Raw genomic sequence first — 26,279 nt, 5'->3', positions numbered from 1 at the left:
AGTGAAATTTCGAAAATTTCGTTGAAAGTTGGTCGAAAATTGGTGTTTTTTTTTTTTTTTATTTTGCATATTTTTGTAAACTTCAAAGGACGATTCTGGAAAAACCGTTAGATTTGTCGAAAAAATGAAAGCGGATATGACTTCTGCGGCCCGAAATCTACAAGAAAATGTGTTTAGTGAAATTTCGAAAATTTCGTTGAAAATTGGTCGGAAATTGGTGGTATTTTGCATATTTTTGTAAACTTCAAGGACGATTCTGGAAAAACCATTGGATTTATCGAAGAAGTGAAAGTGGATATGACTTCTGCGGCCCGAAATCAACAAGAAAATGTTTTTAATAAAATTTCGAAAATTTCGTTGAAAATTGGTCGAAAATTGGTGGTATTTTGCATATTTTTGTAAACTTCAAAGGACGATTGTGGAAAAACCATTGGATTTGTCGAAGAAGTGAAAACGGAAATGACTTCTGCGGCCCGAAATCTACAAGAAAATGTATTTAGTGAAATTTCGAAAATTTTATTGAAATTTGGTCGAAAATTGGTGGTATTTTGCATATTTTTGTAAACTTCAAAGGACGATTCTGGAAAAACCATTGGATTTATCGAAGAAGTGAAAGCGGATATGACTTCTGCGGCCCGAAATCTACAAGAAAATGTATTTAGTGAAATTTCGAACATTTTGTTGAAAATTGGTCGAAAATTGGTGGTATTTTGCATATTTTTGTAAACTTCAAAGGACTATTCGGGAAAAACCATTGGATTTATCGAAGAAGTGAAAGCGGATATGACTTCTGCGGCCCGAAATCTACAAGAAAATGTTTTTAGTAAAATTTCGAAAATTTCGTTGAAAGTTGGTCGAAAATTAGAGGTGTTTTGCATATTTTTGTATAGTTCAAAAAACGATTCTGGAAAAACCATTGGATTAATCGAAGAAATGAAAGCGGATATGACTTCTGCGGCCCGAAATCAACAAGAAAATGTGTTTAGTGAAATTTCGAAAATTTCGTTGAAAATTGGTGGAAAGTTGGTGATATTTCGCATATTTTTGTAAACTTCAAAGAACGATTCTGGAAAAACCATTGGATTTGTCGAAGAAATGAAAGCAGATATGATTTCTGCGGCCCGAAAACTACAAGAAAATGTGTTTAGTGAAATTTCAAAAAATTTTGTTGAAAATTGGTCGAAAATTGGTGGTATTTTGCATATTTTTGTAAATTTCAAACTACGATTCTGGAAAAGCCATTGGATTTGTTAAAGAAATGAAAGCGGATATGATTTCTGTGGCCCGAAATCTACAAGAAAATGCATTTAGTGAAATTTCGAAAATTTCGTTGAAAATTGGTCGAAAATTGATGGTATTTTGCATATTTTTGTATACTTCAAGGGACGATTCTGGAAAAACCGTTGGATTTTTCGAGGAAATGAAAGCGGATATGACTTCTGCGGCCCGAAATCAACAAGAAAATGTATTTAGTGAAATTTCGAAAATTTTGTTGAAAATTGGTCGAAAATTGGTGGTATTTTGCATATTTTTGTAAACTTCAAAGGACGATTCTGGAAAGACCATTGGATTTATCGAAGAAGTGAAAGCGGATATGACTTCTACGGCCCGAAATCAACAAGAAAATGTATTTTGTAAAATTTCAAAAATTTTGTTGAAAATTGGTCGAAAATTGGGCGGATTTTGCATATTTTTGTGAACTTCAAAGGACGATCCTGGAAAAACCATTGGATTTATCGAAGAAGTGAAAGCGGATATGACTTCTGCGGCCCGAAATCTACAAAAAAAATGTATTTAGTGAAATTTCGAACATTTTGTTGAAAATTGGTCGAAAATTGGTGGTATTTTGCATATTTTTGTAAACTTCAAAGGACTATTCGGGAAAAACCATTGGATTTATCGAAGAAGTGAAAGCGGATATGACTTCTGCGGCCCGAAATCTACAAGAAAATGTTTTTAGTAAAATTTCGAAAATTTCGTTGAAAGTTGGTCGAAAATTAGAGGTGTTTTGCATATTTTTGTATAGTTCAAAAAACGATTCTGGAAAAACCATTGGATTAATCGAAGAAATGAAAGCGGATATGACTTCTGCGGCCCGAAATCAACAAGAAAATGTGTTTAGTGAAATTTCGAAAATTTCGTTGAAAATTGGTGGAAAGTTGGTGATATTTCGCATATTTTTGTAAACTTCAAAGAACGATTCTGGAAAAACCATTGGATTTGTCGAAGAAATGAAAGCAGATATGATTTCTGCGGCCCGAAAACTACAAGAAAATGTGTTTAGTGAAATTTCAAAAAATTTTGTTGAAAATTGGTCGAAAATTGGTGGTATTTTGCATATTTTTGTAAATTTCAAACTACGATTCTGGAAAAGCCATTGGATTTGTTAAAGAAATGAAAGCGGATATGATTTCTGTGGCCCGAAATCTACAAGAAAATGCATTTAGTGAAATTTCGAAAATTTCGTTGAAAATTGGTCGAAAATTGATGGTATTTTGCATATTTTTGTATACTTCAAGGGACGATTCTGGAAAAACCGTTGGATTTTTCGAGGAAATGAAAGCGGATATGACTTCTGCGGCCCGAAATCAACAAGAAAATGTATTTAGTGAAATTTCGAAAATTTTGTTGAAAATTGGTCGAAAATTGGTGGTATTTTGCATATTTTTGTAAACTTCAAAGGACGATTCTGGAAAGACCATTGGATTTATCGAAGAAGTGAAAGCGGATATGACTTCTACGGCCCGAAATCAACAAGAAAATGTATTTTGTAAAATTTCAAAAATTTTGTTGAAAATTGGTCGAAAATTGGGCGGATTTTGCATATTTTTGTGAACTTCAAAGGACGATCCTGGAAAAACCATTGGATTTATCGAAGAAGTGAAAGCGGATATGACTTCTGCGGCCCGAAATCTACAAAAAAAATGTTTTTCGTGAAATTCGAAAATTTCGTGGTAAATTGGTCGAAAATTGGTGGTATTTTGCATTTTTTTGTAAAAAAAAAAAACAGTTTTCGATTTTGGATTTGCAATTTCCGGTTTGCAGTTTTTCGATTTTTCAACTTTTAAATTTCATTTTTGGTTTTTCAGTTTCCCGATTTTTCAATTTTAGCTTTTAAAATTATTCACTTTTCCAAATTTACGATTTTAGAATTTTTCCATTTTTCAGTTGTTGATTTTAGAGCTTTTTTAATGAAAGGAAGTTTTTCAATTTTTGTTATGCAATTTTTCTAGTTTTTATAATAAATATGTAATACTTAAATAATTTTTACGATTTTCGTTTTTCCATTTTTCAAATATTGGATTTTTAAACTTTTTCATTTATACGAATTTTCAATTTTTCGATGTTTAATTTACGTTTTCTCGATATTTAATTTTTCAATTTCTCATTTCTTCAAATTTTCAATTTGCTGTTTTTATTTTTCAATCTTTCAAGGTGCCGATTTTATAATTTATTTTCAATTTTACATTTTTCAGTTTTTCGATTTTTCAATTTTCATTTTAAATATGTAATAATGAAAAGATTTTTCCAAATTTTTTACTTTTTTAGATATTTTTTTATTTTTCAGTTACTTTACAACCTTTTCAGCTTAATTTTAGTTTTTCAATGTTTCAATTTTTCATTTCTTCAATTCTTTGATTTTCCACTTTTTCGCTTGTAAAAACCATTGGATTTATCGAAGAAGTGAAAGCGGATATGACTTCTGGGGCCCGAAATCTACAAGAAAATGTTTTTAGTGAAATTTCGATAATTTTGTTGAAAATTGGTCGAAAATTGGTGGTATTTTGTATATTTTTGTATACTTCAAAAGATGATTCTGGAAAAACCATTGGATTTATCGAAGAAATGAAAGCGGATTTCAGTTCTGCGGGTCGAAATCTACAAGAAAACATATTTAGTGAAATTTGGAAAATTTGGTTGAAAATTGGTCAAAAATTGGTGGTATTTTGCATGTTTTTGTAAATTTCAAAAGACGATTCTGGAAAAAACAGTTTTCGAATATGTATTTGCATTTTTCGGTTTGCAGTTTTTCGATTTTTCAACTTTTAAATTTCATTTTTGGTTTTTCAGTTTCCCGATTTTTCAATTTTTATAACAACTTTTAAAATTATTCACTTTTTCAAATCTACGATTTTAGAATTTATCCATTTTTCGATTGTTGATTTTAAAGCTTTTTTAATGAAAGGAAGTTTTTCAATTTTTGATATACAATTTTTCTAGTTTTTATAATACATATGTAATACTTAAATCATTTTCACAATTTTCACTTTTTCCATTTTTCAATTATTGGATTTTTAAACTTTTTCATTTATACGAATTTTCAATTTTTCGATGTTTAATTTACGTTTTCTCGATATTTAATTTTTCATTTCTTCAAATTTTCAATTTGCGGTTTTTATTTTTCAGCTTTCAATGTTACAATTTTAAAATTTATTTTCAATTTTACATTTTTCAGTTTTTCGATTTTTCAGTTTTCATTTTAAATACGCACTAACGAAGATTTTTTCATAATTTTCACTTTTTTAGGTATTTTTTCATTTTTCAGTTATTTTACAACTTTTTCAATTATGGAAATTTTTAATTTTACGATTCTAGTTTTTCGGTTTTGCGATTTTTTACTTCCATTTTTCTCCTTAGTGGTATTTTGCATATTTATGTAAACTTCAAAAAGACGATTCTGGAAAAACCATTGGATTTATCAAAGAAATTAAAGCGGACATGACTTCTGCGGGTCGAAATCTACAAGAAAATGTATTTAATGAAATTTCGAAAATTTCGTTGAAAATTGGTAGAAAATTGGTGGTATTTTGCATATTTTTGTAAATTTCAAAGTACGATTCTGGAAAACCATTGGATTTGTTGAAGAAATGAAAGCGGATATGATTTCCGTGGCCCGAAATCTACAAGAAAATGTATTTAATGAAATTTCGAAAATTTCGTTGAAAATTGGTCGAAAATTGGTGGTATTTTGCATATTTTTGTAAACTTCAAAGGACGATTCTGGAAAAACCATTGGATTTATCGAAGAAGTGAAAGCGGATATGACTTCTACGGCCCGAAATCAACAAGAAAATGTATTTTGTAAAATTTCGAAAATTTTGTTGAAAATTGGTCGAAAATTGGGCGGATTTTGCATATTTTTGTGAACTTCAAAGGACGATCCTGGAAAAACCATTGGATTTGTCGAAGAAATGAAAGCGGATATGACTTCTGCGGCCCGAAATCAACAAGAAAATGAATTTTGTGAAATTTCGAAAATTTCGTTGAAAATTGGTCGAAAATTGGTGGTATTTTTCATATTTTTATAAACTTCAAAGGTCGATTCTGGAAAAACAATTAGATTTATCGAAGAAGTGAAAGCGGATATGACTTCTGCGGGTCGAAATTTACAAGAAAATGTATTTAGTGAAATTTTGATAATTTCGTTGAAAATTGGTCAAAAATTGGTGGTATTTTGCATTTTTTTGTATACTTCAAAGGACGATTCTTGAAAAACCAGTTTTCGATTTTGGATTTGCAATTTTCGGTTTGCAGTTTTTCGATTTTTCAACTTTTAAATTTCATTTTTGGTTTTTCAGTTTCCCGATTTTTCAATTTTTATAATAACAACTTTTAAAATTATTCACTTTTTCAAATTTACGATTTTAGAATTTATCCATTTTTCGGTTGTTGATTTTAAAGCATTTTTAATGAAAGGAAGTTTTTCAATTTTTGATATGCAATTTTTCTAGTTTTTATAATACATATGTAATATTTAAATAATTTTTACAATTATTCACTTTTTCATTTATACGAATTTTCAATTTTTCGATGTTTAATTTACGTTTTCTCGATATTTAATTTTTCAATTTTTCATTTCTTCAAATTTTCAATTTGCGGTTTTTATTTTTCAGCTTTCAATGTTACAATTTTAAAATTTATTTTCAATTTTACATTTTTCAGTTTTTCGATTTTTCAATTTTCATTTTAAATACGCACTAACGAAGATTTTTTCATATTTTTCACTTTTTTAGATATTTTTTCATTTTTCAGTTATTTTAAAACTTTCAGTTAGGGGAATTTTCAATTTCACGATTCTATAATTTTTCGGTTTTGAGATTTTTACTTCCATTTTTCTCCTTCGTCTTTTTTTAAGTTCCTTAATTTTAGTTTTTCAATGTTTCAATTTTTCATTTCTTCAATTCTTTGATTTTCCACTTTTTCGCTTGTAATTTTGCAACACTATAAAACGGAAAAATCAGAAATAAAAAAAACGAAAAAATAAGAATGAACTTTCCAAAATCTAACAAAAGGAAATCAAGGACTTGAAAAATTAAATAAAAAGAACACACTCAGGAAGTAAAATTTTGTCTCTGTATTATCAAAACGCTTTCCAATAAAGTTTAAAAATATGTCAAAAACTCCACAACTGTCAAAAAATCATATACAGCTGGTTTCCCGTTTTTTGTGAAACCAGCTGTAAATCGTCTCACCAAAATAAAAAAAAAACACCAAAATAAACAATCATTTTAATCAAAACCTCACACACATAAAATCTATTCATATGAAAAACTAAAATGTTAAAAACAATAAAACTACTTTCTGTTTCTTGTTCTAAGTGTTCTTGTACTTTTCTCTTCAGTGACATCCACTTTAGTGTCCTCCACTGCATCCCCACCCTTGCTTTTAGCCGTCGTTTTCTTCACATCCGTCTTCGCCTTCCTCCCTCTTTTATTTGTGATTTCTGCACCATCCTCAATCGACTCACTCTTTTTCTTCGCTCTATTACTTGCACTTTTCTCATTCACGTCGTCGCCTCTTCTACTCCTCGTCGTTTTCTCGATCACCTCCACTTCCTCCACCTTCCTTTTCCCTCGCGTGCTCGCCTTCTGCACAACCTCCACATCATTCTTGCTCTCGTTCTCATCCACGTTCTTCCTCCCCCTGCCCCGTTTCTGTGTTTTTTCTTCAACCACTTCCTCGGCACTCGCTTTCACACTCACGTTTACTTCATCCACGTTCTTCCTCCCTCGTCCACGCCGCGGCTTCTCCTCCTCCTTTTTTTCTTGCACTTCATCCACGTTCTTCTTCCCCCTGCCACGTCCCGCACGCTTCTGCGGCACTTCCTCTTCCTGTCCGTTACTCTTCGCATCGTCAACGCTCACATCCACGTCATTCTTCTTCTTCCCTCCTCGTCCGCGCCGATTTTTCTCCTGACTCTCTTCGTTCTTCGCTACCTCCACTTCATCCGCGTTCTTCCTTCCCCTCCCACGCGCTGCACGTTTCTGCGGTACTTCCTCTTCCTGTGCGCTGCTCTTCCGCTTTTTCCCGCGCGTTTTCTTCAGTGGGGTGTCCACCGCACTCACCTCCGACGCATCTTCGGTCGTTTCCTCCTTTCTATTCCTCCTCACTCGCATATTTCGCACTTCTGTGCCGTTTTCGAGCGATTCCGGATTTTTGAGGTTAGGTTGTGTCACCTCTCCTTCTGTAAATTTCTTCCGTCTAGTGCGCCTCTGACTCGTTTCCGCTTCCTGCGCGGGAGTGCTCGTGATTGGCTCTTTGCCTCGGCCACGCCTACTCCTCGTGAGTGAAGTTGGCGTTGGCAGATCGCTACCGGAAATGTCAATTTCTGCAGATTTCTTCTTTCTCTGGGGGCGCGACGGCGCGCGTTTCACACTAGCCGGACTCGAAAATAATTCGCGCACCCCTTCGACGTCCGAAAGGTCGTTCAAAGGCTGCTTTTGGACTTTCGGACTCGACATTAATTTTTTCACGCCGCGGACGTCCGAAAGGTCGTTACGAGGGCTTTTTCGGACTGCGGGCGTTTTGAGCAGTTTTTTCACGCCGCTGACGTGTCGCAAGTCGTTCAAGGGCGACTTTCGGGGCTTCGGTGTTTTCAAAAGTTTGAAGACGCCACTCACGTTTGACAGGTTGTTTTCTGGGGATTTTTGTACTGCGGGTGTGGCGAACATGGTTTTGACTCCCGTCACGTCGGATAAGTCGTTGCGGGGAGTTCGAGCGACTCGGGGGGTTTTAAACACGTTTTTCACCCCCCTGACGTTACTTAAGTCGTTCATAGGCGACTTTTGCGGTTTCGGGTTGGCGAAAACTTGTTTCACGCCGATGACGTTGCGTAAATCGTTGCGTGGGGATTTTTGGACTTTCGGCGTTTTGAGGAGTCTGGCGACCCCGCTTATGTTTAGTAGATCGTTTTTAGGGGATTTTTGTGTTTTGGGGGACGCTAACAACTGTTTTACGCCTTTGACGTCTGTCAAGTCGTTTTTTGGGGAATTTTGTGCTTTGGGAGTTGTCAAGAGCTTTTTCACTCCCTTTATGTCGCGTAAGTCGTTCTTCGGCGACTTTTGAAGTTTCGGAGTTTTCAGGAGCTTTTTCACTCCTCGGACGTCGGTCAGATCGTTACGTGGGGACTTTCTGGGTCTGGGACTTAGCAAGTTCTTCACGCCTCGTAAGTCAGTTAGGTCGTTCTTTGGGGACTTTTGGACTTTGGGAGTTTTCAAAAGGTTCTTCACCCCTCTTACGTCGCTCAGGTCGTTCTTCGGCGATCTTAGTACTCTGGGACTTGTCAAAATCTTTTTCACCCCGCTAACTTTACGCAAGCTAGTGTTTGGCGACTTTTGGACTTTCGGAGTTTTCGCGACCGGCGACTTTTGGACTTCGGGACTTTCGACGTTCAAACTTGTTGCAACAGCGCTCACATTACCGAAGTCCTTTTTCGAAGACCTTGAAACTCTGGGACTTGTTAAAGCCTTCACTCCGCTAACTCTACGTAAGGCAGCCGTTGGAGACTTTTGGACTTTCGGGGTTTTCGCGACCGGCGACTTTTGGACTTCGGGAGTTTCGACGTTCAAAGACGCTCTCAAACTCCTTGCAACAGCGCTCGCGTTACCGAAGTTCTTTTTCGACGACCTTGAAACTCTGGGACTTGTCAAAGCCTTCACTCCGCTAACTTTACGTAAGGCAGCTGTTGGAGACTTTTGGACTTTCGGAGTTTTCGCGACCGGCGACTTTTGGACTTCGGGAGTTTCGACGTTCAAACTTGTTGCAACAGCGCTCACATTAGCGAAGTTCTTTGTCGAAGACCTTGAAACTCTGGGACTTGTCAAAGCCTTCACTCCGCTAACTTTACGTAAGTCAGTCATTGGAGACCTTTGGACTTTCGGGGTTTTCGCGACCGGCGACTTTTGGACTTCGGGACTTTCGACGTTCAAACTTGTTGCAACAGCGCTCACGTTAGCGAAGTTCTTTTTCGAAGACCTTGAAACTCTGGGACTTGTCAAAGCCTTCACTCCACTAACTTTACGCAAGCTAGTCTTTGGAGACTTTTGGACTTTCGGGGTTTTCGCGACCGGCGACTTTTGGACTTCGGGACTTTCGACGTTCAAACTTGTTGCAACAGCGCTCACATTACCTAAGTCCTTTTTCGAAGACCTTGAAACTCTGGGACTTGTTAAAGCCTTCACTCCACTAACTTTACGCAAGCTAGTCTTTGGAGACTTTTGGACTTTCGGGGTTTTCGCGACCGGCGACTTTTGGACTTCGGGACTTTCGACGTTCAAAGACGCTCTCAAACTCCTTGCAACAGCGCTCGCATTACCGAAGTTCTTTTTCGACGACCTTGGAACTCTGGGACTTGTCAAAGCCTTCTTCGTTCCACTAACTCTACTTAAGTCATTCAGCGGCGTCTTTTCAACTTTGGGAGTTTTCATTGGACTTAAGTCAGTCACAGGTGTTCTTAAAATTCTCGCCACACCGCTTACATTACCTAAGTCGTTCAAAGGCGACTTCTGAACTTTGGGAGTTCTTAGGACTTCCGTGAGGTCGTTGCGTGGACTTTTCTCTACCTTGGGAGTTTTTAACAGTCTCTTAACTCCGCTAACGTTGCTTAAGTCATTACGTGGCGATTTTCGAACCTTTGTCTCTTCAGTTAGATCAATGATGGACTTCCTAGGGCTCGAAACTGCCCGTGGAGAGTCATAGAAGCTCGAATCGTAAAAACTGGAGTCCTGCTCTGAACTACTCAGAGGGGACGTGGACTCGTCGAAAATGTCGCTTTCTCCCGAAATCGACACGTTGAAACTGAACTGTGAAACAATTTTTACACTATATACCGTATGTTCGTAAAAATCCACCCTTACCTGTTTGTTCGGTTTGCGCCTTTTGTTCACCCTAGCAGTGCCAGTGACCGACGAGCGCCCCCTTTTCACCCCTCGCGGTGACGGAGTTTTCGCCTTGGGTGAGTTTTTCGGGGAAATGGACCCGTCGACCTTCAACATGAAGGACTTCTGTTCGCCCCTTTCCACCGAAATGGAGTTACTGAAGGAAATGTCGCCCTTGTTTTTCAGGAAGAGAGATTTTCGGACCAGCACTCCCAGGTCGGTTTTTTTGGAAGAGCGCCCAGCGACGACGTTGGGGCTGTTGGTACTTTCCCAGTCGGACATGGGGTTGGGGTGTCTATCGGGTCGTGCGCTGGCGCAGGAACGTCCGGGGGTGTCCTTCTTGGGCTTGGTGGCCGATAGACTTCGTCGGGTGGGGGCGGCCGATCTGAATTAGATTGGTTAGAAGAGAAGGGGCGTTGGCGGGGATTTACCTTGACGGGAGTGGGATTCGCGAAGATGATTTGATTTTGAAGTTGGGGGTGACTGACTGGCGGGTTTTGCTCACCAAGGCGTTGATTTTTTTCTGAAAAAAAAAAAAAAGGTGTCAGGTATAAATTTTTCGAGTTGTTTCCAATTTTTCGTTTCGATTTGTTTTTTGTTTCCCATTTTTCATTCATTAAATTTTTGATTTTTATGTTTCTAGTTCTTAGTTTTTCAATGTTTCAGTTTTTGGATTTCCAATTTTTCGATTTTCCACTTCTTCAATTTTCTAATTTTTCAGTTTTTCGATTTTTCAACTTTTCGAATCAAAGAATGGAAAAATTGCAAAATTGTAAAATGAAAAAACGAAAAAGTATTCGGAAATATGAAAACTGAAAAACAAGAACGTGAAAAATTAAAGAACCAAAAAAGTCCAGAAAAGTTAAAAATTCTAAAAATTGAAGAATAGAAAAATCGAAGTGACAAACCAAAAAAAAACTAAAATTTCAAAAATTGGAAATTAAAAAATCGAAAAACTGGAAAGTCAAAAAACCGGGAAATTGAACAGTCGAAAAATCAGCACATCGAAATCGATTAATCTAAAATTAAAAAAATTGAAAAATCAAAAAATTAAAAGAGCAAAAATTTCAAAGCCAAAACTTGAATGCCATAAATCAAACATTTTAAAAATGAAAAAATCCAAAACCGAGAACTTGGAAAATCAAAGATAGAGAAAATCGAGAATCTAAAATTTAGAAAATCGAAAATTAAAATGTCGAAAATCTGGAAAGTCGAACAGTCGAAAAATCAGCACATCGAAATCCCGATAAATCCAGAAATCAAAAAATTGAAAAACCGAAAAATCGAGATCTAGAAAAATCGAAACACCAAAAAATTTAAAAATCTAAAATTTAAGAATTCTAAAAATTGAAAAATAAAAAATCAAAGAACTGAAACATCAAAAACCTAAAATTTTAAAAATCGAAATTTAAAATGTCAAAAAATTGAATAATCGAAAAAATTGAAAAACGAGAAATCAAGAAAACGAAGAATCGAAAGAGAAATAGAAAAATCTGAAAATCGAAAAATTGAAGGACAGAAAAATTGAAAAATCAAAATATCGAAGTCAAAACATCGAAAAATTCAAAAGTCGAAAAGTCGGAAAATTGAACAGTTGAAAAATCATAACATCCAATTCTCGATAAAACCAAAAAATGGATAAATTGAAAAATCGAAAAATTAAAATAGTGAAAATTTAAAAACCGAAAATTTGAAAAATCAAAAGATCATGAAATCAAGATATCAAAAAATTGAAAAATCTGAAAATTTAAAAATTCTAAAAACTGAAACAGAAAAATCGAAAACTGGAAAATCGAAAAATCTAAAATTTAGAAAATCGAAAATTAAAATGTCAAAAACTGGAAAGTCGAAAAATGAGGACATCGAAAACTACAAAAATCCATTAATCAAAAATTTTGAAAATGGAAAAATTGAAAAACAGAAAAATCCAAAAACCGAGAACTCGAAAAATCGAAACACGAAATCAATGTTTAAAATTTAAAAAATCAAAAATTAAAATTTCAAAAAATTGAAAATCCCAATATTAAAAAAGTCCCCAAACTCAAATAAATCGAAAAATTAAAAAGACGAAAAAATAAAATATCGAAAAATCAAAAATTGCAAAATCGGAAAATTAAAAATCCGAAAAATCAAAAGCTGAAAAGTCGAAAAATAAAGACATCAACAAATAAAAAAAACCTAAAATTTAAAAATTCTAAAAATTGAAAAATCGATACGCAAAGTCGAAACAATTAAGAGTCGAAATGTTGAAAAATTCCAAAACTGAAATATCGGAAATTCAGAAACCCGGAAGCCGAAAAATCAAAATGTCGAGAGAAACCGAAAGATCAGAGAATTGAAAACAATTAAATTAATAAATATAAATTGAAAAACAGAAAAATCAAAAAAAAATTATAAATGCAAAAATTAAAAATCGAAAAATCCAAAAAATAGAACTCGAAAAATCGAAACACCAAAAAACTGAAAAATCTGAAATGCAAAAATTCTAAAAATTGAAAGATAAAAAATCGAAGAACTGAAACACCAAAAACCTAAAATTTAAAAAATGTAAAATGTCAAAAAACTGAATTAATCGAAAAAATTAAAAAATCAAGAAATCAAGAAAACCAAAAATCAAAGGAGAAATAGAAAAATGTGAAAATCGAAAAATTGAAAAAGGCCCAAAACTAAAATTTCGGGAAATTGATACATTGATAAATCGAAAAATTGAAGGACAGAAAAATCGAAAAATTAAAATAATGAAAAAATTAAAAACCGAAAATTTGAAAAATCAAAAAATTGAAAAATCTAAAATTTTAAAATTCTAAAAACTAAAACAGAAAAATAAATCGAAGAACTGGAAAATCGAAAAATCAAAAATTTGGAAAATGGAAAATTAAAATGTCGAAAAATCAGAGTCGAAAAATCAGCACATCGAAATTTCAAAAAATTGAAAAAAGAAAAATTAAGAAAGCAAAAAATTTTACAAAGCGAAAAATCCATAAATCAAAAACTTTAAAAATGAAAAAATTGAAAAACCGAAAAATCCAAAAAATTGAAAAATTCTAAAAATTGAAAAATAAAAAATCGAAAAACTGAAACATCGAAAAACCTAAAATTTAAAAAATCAAATATTAAAATGTCAAAAAACTGAATAATCGAAAAAAAGTGAAAAATGGAATAGAAAGTTTGAGAATCGAAATATTAAAAAAGTCCGAAGACTGAAATTTCAGAAAATTATTCATTAATTGAAAAATTGAAGTATGTATAGAAAAATTGAAAAATCAAAATATCGACGTCAAAAAATCGAAAAATTCAAAAGTCGGAAAAATCGGGAAATTGAACAGCCCAAACATGAAAAATCCATAAATCAAAAATTTTAAAATTGAAAAATCCAAAAAACCGAGATTTCGGAAAATTGATACGTTGATAAATCGAAAAATATCGAAGTCAAAAAATCGAACAATTCAAAAGTCGAAAAATCGAAAAATTACAGTTGAAAAATCAAAACATCGAAATCTCTCTAAATCCAAAAAACCAAAAATTAAACTAGTGAAAATTTGAAAAATCATAAGATCAAGAAATCGAGATAACAAAAACTGAAAAATCGAAAAATCTAAAATTTAGAAAATCGAAAATTAAAATGTCGAAAAACTGGAAAGTCGAAAAACCAGGACATCGAAATCACGTTAAATCCAGAATTAAAAAAAATGAAAAAGCAAAAAATTTTAAAAGCCAAAACTAGAAAAAACCATAGACCAAAAATTTTGAAAATGGAAAAATTGAAAAACCGAAAAATCCAAAAACCGAGAACTCGAAAAATCGAAACACCAAAAATTTTAAAAGTCTAAAAATTGAAAAATAAAAAATCGAAGAACTGAAACATCGAAAAACCTAAAATTTAAAAATTCTAAAAATTGAAAAATCGACAAATCGAAACGCAAGGTCGAAACAATGAAGAGTCGAAATGTTGAACAATTCCAAAACTGAAATATCGAAAATTCAGAAGCTGAAAAATCAAAAGATCGAGAGAAACCGAAACATCAGAAAATTGAAAAAAAAAATAAATTAAATAATTCTATAAATTGAAAAACAGAAATCGAGAAAATCAATTGACAAATCAAAACATCAAAATCTCGATATATCCAAAAAATGGATAAATTGAAAAATCTAAAAATTAAAATAGTGAAAAAATTAAAAACCGAAAATTTGAGAAATCAAATGGTCAAATGGAGATATCAAAAAATTGAAAAATGTATAATTTTGAAATTCTAAAAACTAAAACAGAATCGAAAAATCTAAAATTTGGAAAATCGAAAAGTAAAATGTCGAAAAACTAGAGTCGAAAAATCAGCACATCGAAATTTCAAAAAATTGAAAAATCGAAAAATTAAAAAAGCAAAAAATTTTAAAAATGAAAAAATTGAAAAACCGAAAAATCCAAAAACCGAGAACTCGAAAAATCGAAAGATAGAAAAAACGAAACACCAAAAAATTGAAAAATTCTAAAAATTGAAAAATAAAAAATCGAAGAACTGAAACATCGAAAAACCTAAAATTTAAAAAATCAAACATTAAAATGTCAAAAAACTGAATAATCGAAAAAACTGAAAAATGGAATAGAAAAGTTTGAGAATCGAAATATTAAAAACGTCCGAAAACTGAAGTTTCAGAAAATTATTCATTAATCGAAAAATTGAAGTATAGAAAAATTGATAAATCAAAATATCGAAGTCAAAAAATCCAAAAGTTCAAAAGTCGGAAAAATCGGGAAATTGAACAGTTGAAAAATCAAAACATCGAAATCTCGAAACTCCAAAAAATGGATAAATTGAAAAATCAAAAAATTAAAATGGTGAAAAAATCAAAAATCTAAAATTTGAAAAATCGAAAAATCAAGAAGTCAAGATATCAAAAAAATTGAAAAATCTAAAATTTACAAATTCTAAAAACTGAAACAGAAAAATGGAAAATCGAAAAATCGAAAATTAAAATGTCGAAAAATCAGCACATCGAAATCTCAATAAATCCAGAAATCTAAAAATTGAAAAATCGAAAAATTAAACAAGCAAAAAATTTAAAAAGCCGAAACATGAAAAATCGATAAATCAAAAATTTTAAAAATAGAAAACAGAAAAATCCAAAAACCGAAAACTCGAAAAATCGAACAAATCGAAACACCAAAAAGTTTAAAAATTTTAAAAATTGAAAAATAAAAAATCAAACAACTGAACCATCAAATACCTAAAATTTAAAAAATCGAAGTTTGAAATGTCAAAAAATTGAATAATCGAAAATAAATGAAAAATCAAGAAGTCAAAAAAAAGGTGTCAGGTTTAAATTTTTCGAGTTCTTTCCAATTTTTCGATTCGATTTGTTTTTTGTTTCCCATTTTCCATTCATTAAATTTTGATTTTTATGTTTCTAGTTCTTAGTTTTTCAATTTTTCAATTCTTGGATTTGCAAATTTTTCGATTTTCCACTTCTTCAATTTTGTAATTTTTCAGTTTTTCGATTTTTCAACTTTTCAAACCAAAGAATTGAAAAATTGCTAAATTGTAAATGAAAAAACGAAAAAGTATTCGGAAATATAAAAACTGGAAAACAAGAACGTGAAAAATTAAAGCACCAAAAAAGTGCAGAAAAGTAAAAAATTCTAAAAATTGAAAAATAGAAAAATCGAAGAAGTGAAAAATCAAAAAACTAAAATTTCAAAAATCGAAAAACCGGAAAATTGAACAGTCGAAAAATCAGCACATCCAAATTTCTATAAATCCAGAAATCAAAAAAATGAAAAATCGGAAAATTAAAAAAGCCAAAACTTGAAAAATCCATAAATCAAAAATTGTAAAAATGGAAAAATTGAAAAACCGAAAGATAGAGAAATCGAAACACCAAAAAATAGAAAAATCTAAAATTTGAAAATTCTAAAACATCGAAAAACGTAAAATTTAAAAAATCAAAAATTAAAATGTCAAAAAATTGAATAATCGAAAAAATTTAAAAATCGAGAAATCAAGACAACGAAAAATCGAAGGAGAAATAGAAAAATTTGACAATCGAAATGTTGAAAAGGTCCCAAAACTGAAATTTTGGAAAATTGAAGTGTAGAAAAATTGAAAAATCAAACCATATTGAAAAATCAAAACATCGAAATCTCGAAAATCCGAAAAATGGATAAACTGAAAAATGAAAAAATTAAAATGGTGAAAAAACTAGAAACCAAAAATTTGAAAAATTCAAAAGATCAAGAAATCAAGATATCAAAAAATTGAAAAATCTGAAATTTAAACATTCTAAAAGCAGAAAAATCGAAAAATTAAAAGATTAAGAAATCGAGATATCAAAAAATTGAAAAATCTAAAATTTAAAAATTCTAAAAACTGAAACAAAAAATCGAAGAACTGGAAAACGGAAAAATCTAAAATTTATAAAATCAAAAATTAAAATGTTGAAAAATCAGCACATCGAAATCTCGATAAATCCACAAATCAAAAAATTGAAAAATCGAAAAATTAAAAAAGCAAAATATTTAAAAAGCCAAAATTTGAAAAATCCATAAATCAAAAATTTTAAAAATGGAATTCAAAAACCGAAAAATCCAAAAACCGAGAACTCGAAAAATCGAAAGATAGAGAAATCGAAACACCAAAAAATTTAAAAATTTTTAAAATTGAAAAATAAAAAATCAAAGAACTGAACCATCAAAAATCTAAAATTTAAAAAATCGAAATTTGAAATGTCAAAAAATTGAATAATCGAGAAATCAAGAAAACGAAAATCAAATGGAAAATAGAAAAATTTGAAAATCGAAATATTGAAAAAGTTCCAAAACTCAAATTTCGGAAAATTGATACATTGAAAAATCAAATTATCGAAGTCAAAAAATCGAAAAATTGAAAAGTCGGGAAATTGAACAGCTGAAAAATCAAATCATCGAAATCTCGATAAATCCAAGAAATGAAAAAATTGAAAAATCGAAAAATTTAAAAATCAAAAAATCAAGAAATCGAGATTTGAAAAAATTAAAAAATCTAAATTTTTTAAATTCTAAAAACAACCGGAAATATCGAAAAATCTAAGATTAAAATGTCGAAAAACTGGAAAGTCGAAAAATCACCAATCAAAACACAAATCAAAACGCCAAAAAATTGAAAAATCTAAAATTAAAAAATAAAAATAGAAGAACTAAAACATGGAAAAACCGAAAATTTTTGAAAATCAAAAACTAAAATGTCAAAAAATTGAAGTAATCGAAAAAACTGAAAAATCAGGATATCAAGAAAATGAAAAATCGAAAAGGAAATAGGAAAGTTTGAGAATCGAAATGTTGAAAAAGTCCCAAAACTAAGATTTCGACAAATTGATACATTCATAAATCGAAAAATTGAAGAACAAAAAAATAAAAAAAAAATTAAAGTCAAAAATCGAAAAATTCAAAAGTCGAAAAATCGAGAAATTGAACAGGTGAAAAATCAAAACATCGAAATCTCGATAAATCCAAAAAACGGACAAATTGAAAAATCGAAAAATTAAAATGGTGAAAAAATTAAAAACCGAAAATTTGAAAAATCGAAAGATCAAGAAATCGAGATATCAAAAAATTGAAAAATCTAAAATTTAAAAATTCTAAAATCTGAAACAGAAAAATCGAAGAACGGAAAATCGAAAAATCTAAAATTTAGAAAATCGGAAATTAAAATGTCGAAAATTGGAAAGTCGAAAAAATCAGCACATCGAAAGCTCGATAAATCCATAAATCAGAAACTTAAAAAAAAATGGAAAAACTGAAAAACTGAAAAATCCAAAAACCGAGAACTCGAAAAATCGAAATATAGAGAAATCGAAATACTAACAAATTTAAAAATCTAAAATTTAAGAATTCTAAAAATTGCAAAAAAATCGAAGAACTGAATCATCAAAAATCGAATTTCAAGATGCGAAAAAATTCAATAATCGAAAAAATTGAAAAATCGAGAAATCAAGAAAACGAAAAACCGAACGAGAAATAGAAAAATCTGAAAATCGAAATATTGATATAAAGTTTCAAATTGAAATTTTGAAAAATTTATACATTGAAAAATCAAAATATCGAAGTAAAAAAATCGAAAAATTCAAAAGTCGAAAAGTCGGGAAATTGAACAGTCAAAACATCGAATTCTCGATAAATCTTAAAAATGGATAAATTGAAAAATCGAAAAATTAAAAAAGTAAAAAATTTCAAAAGCCAACACGTGAAAAATCCATAAATCAAAAATTTTAAAAATGGAAAATTTGAAAAATCGAAAAAGCCAAAAACCGAGAAGTCAAAAAATATAAACACCAAAAAATTGAAAAATCTAAAGAACTGAAAAATAAAAAACCAACACATCGAAAAATCTAAAATTTAAAAAATCGAAAAAATTTTAAAATCGGGAGATCAAGAAAACGAAAAATCCCAGGGGAAATAGAAAAGTTTGAGAATCGAAATATTGAAAAAGTCCGAAAACTGAAGTTTCAGAAAATTAATACATTCGTTAATCGAAAAATTGAAGTATAGAATAATTGAAAAATCAAAATATCGAAGTCAAAAAATCGAAAAATTCAAAAGTCGGAAAAATCGGAAAATCTAAGAATTAAAAGAGCGAAAAAATTAAAAACCATAAATTAGAAAATTCAAAAATTGTAAAAATCAAAAGATCAAGAAATCGAGATATCAAAAAATTGAAAAATCTAAAATTTAAAATTTCCAAAAACAAACCGAAAAATCGAAAAATCTAAAATTTGGAAAATCGAAAATGAAAATGTCGAAAAACTGGGAAATTGAACAGTCGAAAAAATCAGCACATCTAAATCTCGATAAATCCAGACATCAAAAAATTGAAAAATCGAAACATTAAAAAAGCAAAAAATTTAAAAAGCCAAAAATTGAAAAATCCATAAATCAAACATTTTTTAAATGGAAAAACTGAAAAACCGAAAACTCAAAACACCAAAAAATTGAAAGAACATTTAAAAATTCTATAAATTGAAAAATAAAAAATCAAAGAACTGAAATATCAAAAAACCTAAAATTAAAAAATCAGGAAATCAAGAAAACGAAAATCGAAAAGGAAATAGAAAAATCTGAATATCGAAATATTGATAGTTCCAAAACTGAAATTTCGGAAAATTGATGACAGAAAAATTGAAAAATCAAAATATCGAAGTCAAAACATCGAAAAATTCAAAAGTCGAAAAGTCGGAAAACTGAACAGTTGAAAAATCAAATGATCGAAATCTTGATAAATCTAAAAAAAAGATAAACTGAAAAATCGAAAAATTAAAACGGTGAAAAAATTAAAAACCGAAGATTTGAAAAATCAAAAGATCAAGAAATCAAAAATTTTAAAAATGGAAAAATTGAAAAATCGAAAAATGCAAAACCGAGAATTCGAAAAATCGAAACCAAAAAATTCCAAAATCTAAAATTGAAAAATTCTAAAAATTGAAAAATCAAAAACTGTAAAAAATGGAAACACCGAAAAACCTAAAATTTAAGAAATCGAAATTTAAAATGTCAAAAAATTGAATAATCGAAAGAACTGAAAAATCGAGAAATCGAGAAAACGAAAAATCGAAGGGAAAATAGAAAAATCTCACAATCGAAATACTGAAAAAGTCCCAAAACCGAAATTTCAGAAAATTGATACATTGATAAATCGAAAAACCAAAGGATAGAAAAATTGAAAAATCAAAATATCGAAACATTTAAAAGTCGAAAAATCGAAAAATTGAACAGTTGAAAAATCAAAACATCGAAATCTCGATAAATCCAAAAAATGCATAAATTGAAAAATCAAAATTGTGAAAAAATAAAAAAATCTAAAATTTAAAAATTATAAAAACAGAAAAATCGAAAAATTAAAATGTCGAAAAATCAGCGCATCGAAACCTCCCTAAATCCAGAAATCAAAAAATTGAAAAATCGAAAAATTAAAAAAGGAAAAAATATCTAAAGCCAAAAATTGAAAAATCTGTAATTAAAAATTCTAAGAATTGAAAAATAACAAATCGGAGAACTAAAACATCGAAAACCCTGAAATTTAAAAAATCGAAAATTAAAATGTCAAAAAATTAAATAATCGAAAAAATTGAAAAATCGTGAAATCAATAAAACGAAAATCGAAGAGGAAATGAAATAGAAAAATTTGAAAATCGAAATATTGATAAAGTTTCAAAACTGAAATTTCGGAAAATTGATACATTGATAAATCGAAAAATTGAAGGAACGAAAAATTGAAAAATCAAAATATTGAAGTCAAAACATCGAAAAATTGAATAGTTGAAAAATCAAATCATCGAAATCTTGATAAATCCAAACAATGAATCAATTGAAAAAGCGAAAAATTAAAATAGTGAAAAAATTAAAAACCGAAAATTCGAAAAATCAAAAGATCAAGAAGTCAAGATATCAAAAAATTGAAAAATCTAAAATTTAAAAATTCTAAAAACTAAAAAATCGAAAAATTAAAATAGTGAGAAAATTAAAAACCGAAGATTTGAAAAATCAGAAGATCAAGAAATCAAAAATATTGAAAATGGAAAAATTGAAAAACCGAAAAATCCAAAACTGAGAATTCGAAAAATCGAAACCAAAAAATTGAACAATCTAGAATTGAAAAATTCTAAAAATTGAAAAATCAAAAATTGAAAAACTGAAACATCGAAAAACCTAAAATTTAAGAAATCGAAATTTAAAATGTCAAAAAATTGATTAATCGAAAGAACTGAAAAATCGACAAATCAAGAAAACGAAAAATCGAAGGGAAAATAGAAAAATTTCACAATGGAATTACTGAAAAAGTCCCAAAACCGAAATTTCGGAAAATTGATACATTGATAAATCGAAAAATTAAAGGATAGAAAAATTGAAAAATCAAAATATCGAAGTCAAAAAATCGAAACATTTAAAAGTCGAAAAATCGAAAAATTGAATAGTTGAAAAATCAAAACATCTAAATCTCGATAAAAATGGATAAATTGAAAAATCGAAAAATCAAAATAGTGAAAAAATTAAAAACCGAAAATTTGAAAAATCAAAAGATCAAGAAATCAAAAAATTGAACAACATCGAAATATTGAAAAAGTCCCAAAACTGAAATTTCGGAAAATTGATACATTGATAGATAAGTCGAAAAATTGAAGGTCAGAAAAATTGAAAAATCAAAATATCGAAATAAAAAAATCGGAAAAATCGAAAAGTCGGGAAATTGAATAGTTGAAAAATCAAAACATCGAAATCTCGATAAATCCAAACAATGAATCAATTGAAAAAGCGAAAAATTAAAATAGTGAAAAAATTAAAAACCGAAAATTCGAAAAATCAAAAGATCAAGAAGTCAAGATATCAAAAAATTGAAAAATCTAAAATTTAAAAATTCTAAAAACAGAAAAATCGAAAAATTAAAATGTCGAAAAACTGGAAAGTCGAAAAATCAGCACATCGAAACCTCCATAAATCCATAAATCAAAAATTTTAAAAATGGAAAAATTGAAAAACCGAAAAATCGAAAACCCAGAACTAGAAAAATCGAAAGATAGAAAACTCGAAACACCAAAAAATTGAAAAATCTATAACTAAAAATTCTAAGAATTGAAAAATCGAAGAACTAAAATGTCAAAAAATTTAATAATCGAAAAAACTGAAAAATCGAGAAATCAAGAAAACCAAAAATCGAAGGGAAAATCGAAAAATTTGAGAATCGAAATGTTGAAAAAGTCCCAAAACTGTCAGTTCGGAAAATTAACACATTGATAAATCGAAAAATTGAAAAATCAAAATATCGAAGTCAAAAAATCGAAAAATTCAAAAGTCGAAAAGTCGGGAAATTGAACAGTTGAAAAATCAAAACATCGAAATCTCAAAAATCCAAAAAATGGATAGTGAAAAATCAAAAGATCAAAAAATTGCGATACCAAAAAATTGAAAAATCTAAAATTTAAAAATTCTAAGAACTAACACAGGAAAATCGAAAAATGGAAAAACGAAAAATCTATAATTAAAATGTCGACAAATTGAAAGATCGAAAAGAAAAAAATCGACAAATCGAAACGCAAGGTCGAAATAATTAGAGTCGAAATGTTGAAAAATCTCAAAACTTAAATATCGAAAAATGGCGAAAAACTCAAAATTCGAAGAATCAAAAAGCCCGAAATTTTAAAAATCCAAAAATTGAAAAATCAGAAAATAAAAAATTGAGAAATCGAGAATTTTAAAACATCCCGCAAATGAAGAAGCCAAAAACTGAAAAATCGCAAAATTTAAGTAGAAATATTGTATTTGAAGAAATCGGAAAATCGAATAATTGGAAAACTCAAAAATGGCAAAATTTAAAAATTAGAAAATCGAGGATTGAAAATTTAAAAATTCTAAATTAAAAATGTATAAACTCAAAAAGCGAAAAAATCGAAAATTGTCATACCGGAATACAAATCAAAACATTGAAGAAACGAAAAATTGAAAAATTTGGAAGCCGAGAATTTGAAAAATTGAAGCTGAAAAAACGAAAAATTATGAAATTAGAACACTGAAAAATGGAAATATAGAAAAGTAAATCCAGATTTTTCTAAAAATCGCAACAATTACAAAATTGAAAAATTGAACTATAAAATCGAAAAACTGAAAAAGCAGAAAAGTCTAAAACCAAAAAATTACTAGAATTTAAAAATCGAAAATTGCGAAATCAAGAACTTGGAAGATTGAAAATCGAAATTTTGAGAATTTAAAAAATCACAAAATTGGCAAAACGAAACAAGAAACTCGGATTGTACTTGAAAAATTAAAAATTGAATAAATGAAAAAATGGAATATTTAAAAAAACGACGAATTACAAAAAACTGCAAAAAAGTAAAAATCAAACACTTGAATTCAAATTTTGAACGATTAAAAATTACAAAATTGTAAAATTACAAAATTATTAAAAATCGAAAATTGAAAAAGTGATTCAATAAAAGTGCAAAATTATAAATGGAAAATTCCAAATCAAAATTTTGAAATACTAAAAATACCTTTAAAAACAAAAATATCAAAAACTTGAAGAAAATTAAATTGAAATTTTAAACAATTCAAAATTAAAAAAATATGAAATGAAAATGAAACATTATAAAATTGAAAAATCGAATAATCATAAAATCGAAAAATTGCAAAATCTCCGCTGAAAACTCAGCATAGATTCATAAACTACACATGTAGTACATTATTTTATAAAATTTAAAACCGATTTGTCATGTACAACTTTGAGGTGACGTCATCACATTGTTGGGAATGATTAGACAAAGTTGGATTAGCGTTTTACCATCTACATTGTATCCATAAGGCACATACAAAGTTTGGCAACAATCAGTTTGGTAGTTTCAAAGCTTATCTCCCTAATTAAACTTAACACAGACGACAGACATACAGTAGAAACCAAGCATCTGCCTGTATTACAATTAAAAGAGGTCTTATTGATGTAGAAAAAAGTTTCTTTTTTGTTTGTAATTTACTCTTTTTTCTTTCACACGTAGCAAAAATTGTGCATATTTTGAACATTTTGACAAATATTTGTGCATATAAATCAGCTCTTGGGTCATGAGACCGGTCAAAATCCAGCCTTTTTATCACAGGTCATGACCCCCACATTATCAAAAAAAACATGAAATACAATTACCACCGTTGCAGCTTTGTTTACATAGCGAAACTGCTTTCCCCCAACCAAAAACTCGTCGTTATTCTTCAAAACTTGCTCCTTCTTCATTTTCGTTCCATTATATAAAACAGCTTGTTTGCACTTATTTTCCAAAACAGCCTAAAACACACTAAATTAACTCCAACTCAACACACAATCCTAGGGCGTCCCACCGTTCCGTTGTCCTTCACATCTAAAACACAAAACACTGGCTCCGAAGCCAGACTTTTCGATTTAATCCGAATGTCGTACGATAAGGCCGATCCGATGGTTGTCGGTCCGGGTTCCAGGAAATACTTCAGGGGCGATTTTCCCGTTTTGGGTTGAAACTCCAAGTATCCCAGCTGGGCGGATTTCATTTTGACAGAAACCGACTAAAATGGGCGGTTATGTATCGAAGTGGTGATGTTTGAGTGAGGGAAGGTGGCTTGGGTGGAAATTACTTACTTAATTAACGCTTTTCACGAATATTTAAACCGTTACAATACGAAAAAACGCGGAAAACTAACACTACTGTTTTCAACCGTTACTTGTAGCGTCCATCGCTTCACTTGGCGTCTGTTGTTTGAAAATAACGGTCAGTCACGTTGCGCTGCAGGGATGCCAACGTATCAACCTAAGAATAATAAAAACTCAATGAAAAACCAGTCTGTTTAGTTTAACGAAATTTTATTAATAAACTACGTATAAATATAAACTTGTATTAAAGGAGAACAAAAGGGCTAAAATTCAGTAATTAGTGACAAATTCCGAATATTTTTTGTTTTTATTTCAATATATACCATAGGTGTTCCAAAATTAAGGAACAGGATTTAGATACAGTTATAAGGGGAGCCATTATTTACAACTTTCTGTTTTTACATCGAAAATCCCTATGTTCCAAAAACGATTCTACACTCTGTATAATAATTCTCTTAAAAATTGTTTTATTTTTCATAACATTGGAAACACCTAAATTTCGTCGAAAAAGCGAAAAATCCAAAAATTGAAATGTTGAAAAGTTAACAAATCTAAAACTCAAAAAAAAACGAGAAATCGAAAAATTGAAAAATTTTAAACATCCAAAAAAATAAGAAAATTGAAAATTGAAAATTGGAAACTGAAATTTCGAGAAATTGGGAAATCTAAAACCGAGAAGTCAAAAAATCGACAGATCGAGAAACCGAAACGTCAAAAATAAAAAAATCTAAAATTTAAATATTCTAAAAATTGAAAAATTGAAAAATCGGAGAAGTGAAAAATAAAAAAAAAATCAAAAAACAAAAAACTAGATCATTGAAAATTAAAAAAGTGAAAAATTTAAAAACTCAAAACTTGAAAAATCGATAGATCAAAAATGTTAAAAATCAAAAAATAAAAAAAACCGAAAAATTCAAAACCGAGCAGTCGAAAAATTGAAAGATCGAGCATCAACGTAAAATTGAAAAATCCAGAAATTGAAAAATTCCCAAAATTGAAATATGTATTGAAAAATGACAAATCGAAAACTTGAAAAATCAAGAAATCGAAAGATTGAAAAATTTTAAAAATCGAAAAATCGAGATGTCGAGAAATCTAAAAAACGAAAAGCCGAAAAACTAAGAAATCGAAAAATGAAAAATTTTTAAAATCGGAAAATTGAAAAGTCGAAAAATCTAAAACCGAGAAGTAATAATAATAATAATAATAATTTTATTCTACCCTTTAGCATACAATATAAGTACATTGGGTCGTCAAAATATTACATTTAGAAAATACAGATACAAGTATAAAAAAGTGGAAAAAGTGGAAGAAGTGGAAAAATCGAAAGAACGCGAAACCGAAACGTGAGAAAATAGAAAAATCTAAAATTTCAAATTTCAAAAAACTAAAAAATAGAAAAATCGAAGAACTGAAGAATCGAAAAATCTAAAATTTAAGAAATCGGAAATTAAAAAGACGAAAAATTTGGAAACCAAAAATATATAAAACCGAGAAATCAAAAATTTCAGAAATTGGAAAATTGAAAAAATTAAAAATCTAAACCCGCCAAGTCGAAAAATCGAAAGATCGAGAGATTGAACGTGAAAAAATTGCAAAAATCTAGAGTTTAAGAATTCTAAAAACTGGAAAATAGAAAAATCGAAGAAGCGAAAAATAAAAAAAAAAATAAAATTTCAAAAATCAAAAATTTAAACGTCGATAAATTGAAGAATCGAAATATGAAAAATCGAAAAAGAAAAATTTAAAAACCCACAAATTTGAAAAATCAATAAAACAAAAATTTTAAACAACGGAAAATTGGAACACTGAAAAATCCAAAACCGAGAAGTGGAAAAATCGGAATATCAAAAAATTGAAAAATCTAAAATTTAAAAATTCTAAAAATTGAAAAATTAAAAATCGAAAAACCGAGAAGGAAAAATTAAGAAAACAAAAAATCGAAGCCAAAAGAGAAAAATTTCAGAATCGAAATTTTGAAATGTCTCAAAACTGA

General features: G+C 29.6%; 1 protein-coding gene across 1 annotated transcript; it reads right to left on the bottom strand.

Moving 5' to 3' along the window:
* Positions 1 to 6,491: 6,491 nt before the first annotated feature.
* On the bottom strand, positions 6,492 to 24,394 carry LOC135130834 (proliferation marker protein Ki-67-like). The gene is made up of 6 exons (XM_064058264.1): positions 24,272 to 24,394; positions 23,998 to 24,198; positions 23,807 to 23,944; positions 10,589 to 10,680; positions 10,137 to 10,542; positions 6,492 to 10,082 (listed from the first exon to the last, which is right to left on the bottom strand). The coding sequence occupies exons 2-6, from the start codon at positions 24,181 to 24,183 to the stop codon at positions 6,576 to 6,578; spliced, it is 4,329 nt and encodes a 1,442-aa protein (XP_063914334.1). The 5' UTR covers positions 24,184 to 24,198; positions 24,272 to 24,394; the 3' UTR covers positions 6,492 to 6,575.
* Positions 24,395 to 26,279: the final 1,885 nt, after the last annotated feature.

This window comes from Zophobas morio, unplaced genomic scaffold (assembly GCF_036711695.1).
Source record: "Zophobas morio isolate AGI-343-1 ecotype UQ-CSIRO unplaced genomic scaffold, CSIRO_AGI_Zmor_V1 ptg000018l, whole genome shotgun sequence".
Taxonomy (NCBI): domain Eukaryota; kingdom Metazoa; phylum Arthropoda; class Insecta; order Coleoptera; family Tenebrionidae; genus Zophobas; species Zophobas morio.
This window is presented reverse-complemented; position numbering and strand designations above follow the sequence as displayed.

Coding starts and splice junctions, on each gene's coding strand:
- LOC135130834 (XM_064058264.1), bottom strand. CDS start 24,183: ATGAAATCCGCCCAGCTGGGATACTTGGAGTTTCAACCCAAAACGGGA. Junction 10,681..23,806: donor TAAACAAAGCTGCAACGGTG/GTAATTGTATTT, acceptor TTTTTTTTTCAG/AAAAAAATCAACGCCTTGGT. Junction 10,083..10,136: donor GGCGCAAACCGAACAAACAG/GTAAGGGTGGAT, acceptor ATTGTTTCACAG/TTCAGTTTCAACGTGTCGAT.